General features: G+C 38.6%; 1 protein-coding gene across 1 annotated transcript; it reads left to right on the top strand.

Annotated features, from left to right (window-relative positions):
* Positions 1-358: 358 nt before the first annotated feature.
* LOC145682359 (uncharacterized) lies at positions 359-1,804 on the top strand. Its single transcript, XM_081753934.1, has one exon. The coding sequence runs from the start codon at positions 359-361 to the stop codon at positions 1,802-1,804; it is 1,446 nt and encodes a 481-aa protein (XP_081610060.1).

Raw genomic sequence — 1,804 nt, 5'->3', positions numbered from 1 at the left:
TTGTAAATACATCAATTTTTTGAAGTTTATAATGGAAAGAAAAAAAAATAAAGTTTTGACTTAGGTCTTCTTCACCTATGAATGAGCAGTAACATATAAAAAAAAAGTTAAAACAGTTTTTTTCTATTGTTTTGAAACTTAAAGAAACGAATAGAAGGAAGGGAAAATCTTAGCATAGAATGTTTTCTCTATAAACTTACTTGTTAGTTTCTTATACTACGCTTGTATTTACTGTTTATGGCCACCAATATTGCCAATAGTTGTCAGTTGGTAAATTTGAGTTCTCTAGTTTCCCTCGACACTTTGTTCCAAGTGATTGTAGTGTGCTGGTGTCTTAGTATTTTCTCGCTGAGTGAAAATGTCCAATTTCTTTCGGCCGTGGATAAGTAGTTCTGCGGTACCAAATGATCCGCAACCTGGTCCTTCTGGCCAGAGAAGTCCAAGTAACAGAAAGGAGGATCGTGTACTTGGAAGTGGAGCAAAGCTGAGGAAGCAAAGCGTCCTTATAGTGCGAAATGTACAAAAGTTTTTGCGTGAAGTTATTCGAAAAGGTGGAGTTTTACCCAGCAAAAATGTTATGAAACTAACAGCGGATGCTACGCGGATTGGACTCACAACGATAAAAAATATTTTACAAATTCCAGATCCCAGTGTTTATCGAACGCCAACAAAACGACACGTGAACAGAAAGCAGTTACCTTTCGGCAAAATAGATGATTTTACTCGCGATTTGCTGCGACGTACGGTATATGAGTGCTATAAGAAAGGAGTGTCACCTACTGCAAGAACGCTGTCTCGAGTTATGTGTGAGAAGACATCCGGGACTAACTATGAATTTCCATATTCGATTAGAACATTACGTCGTCTATTGCATAGTATGGGGTTTTCATATAAATCAGTGTCTAGAAAAAGCGCGAAATGTGAGTCCAATGAAGTTATTGCTTGGAGATACCGTTATCTCGAAGAAATTAAGGCTTACCGTTCCGCGGGATACTCTGACGTGTACCTAGATGAAACTTGGTACGATAGCAACACGTGCCAAATGAAAAATTGGTCCGACGACTCTGACAATTGCACAGTTGCAACTTCGGACAAAAAAGGGGAGCGGATAGTTATTATGCACTGTGGTGGCCGATTTGGTTTTGTGGATAGTGCTTTATTTATAACCCACAAGAAAATGTCTGATGCTCCTGCCGATTATCATGGGACAATAAACGCAGAAATTTTCGAGAATTGGTTTGAAAACTCCATACTGAAACGCTTAGAGGAGCCATTAGTTATAGTTTTGGATAATGCCCCTTACCATAGCCGTGTAATTAATCCAAAACCTAATACATCGTGGAGAAAAGAAAATATTCTTAATTATATGCGAATCCACAATATCGCCATACCTAGTCCGGTCCCGATAATACCTGTTCTTCTCCAAATTATTGATGAACAACTGCCTGCGAACAAAAGAAGAAAAAGGTACGCAATAGACGACCTTGCAGCATCATATGGGCATGTTGTTTTAAGATTACCTCCATATCATTGCGTATTGAATCCAATCGAAATGGTGTGGTCGCAATTAAAACGGACGGTAGCATCCCAAAATTTGAAAGGTGAATCCCTACCGAAACTAGTGTCTTTATTAAATAGTGCGTTCAGCAGAATTAGTGTTGACAATTGGAAAAATTACATAAGACACGTGGAGGATATTGAAGACAGTCACAGAGATCTTCAGTCGGTTTTCAATAACTCAAGCAGAGTTTTAGTGGAAATAACAGATTCGTCAACAGACGATTCTGACTTAGATCAGGAGTAG

This window comes from Thermobia domestica, chromosome 1 (assembly GCF_964235325.1).
Source record: "Thermobia domestica chromosome 1, izTheDome1.hap1.1, whole genome shotgun sequence".
NCBI lineage: Eukaryota > Metazoa > Arthropoda > Insecta > Zygentoma > Lepismatidae > Thermobia > Thermobia domestica.
Note: the sequence above shows the minus strand (reverse complement) of the source record. Positions and strands in the feature narration are given on the sequence as shown.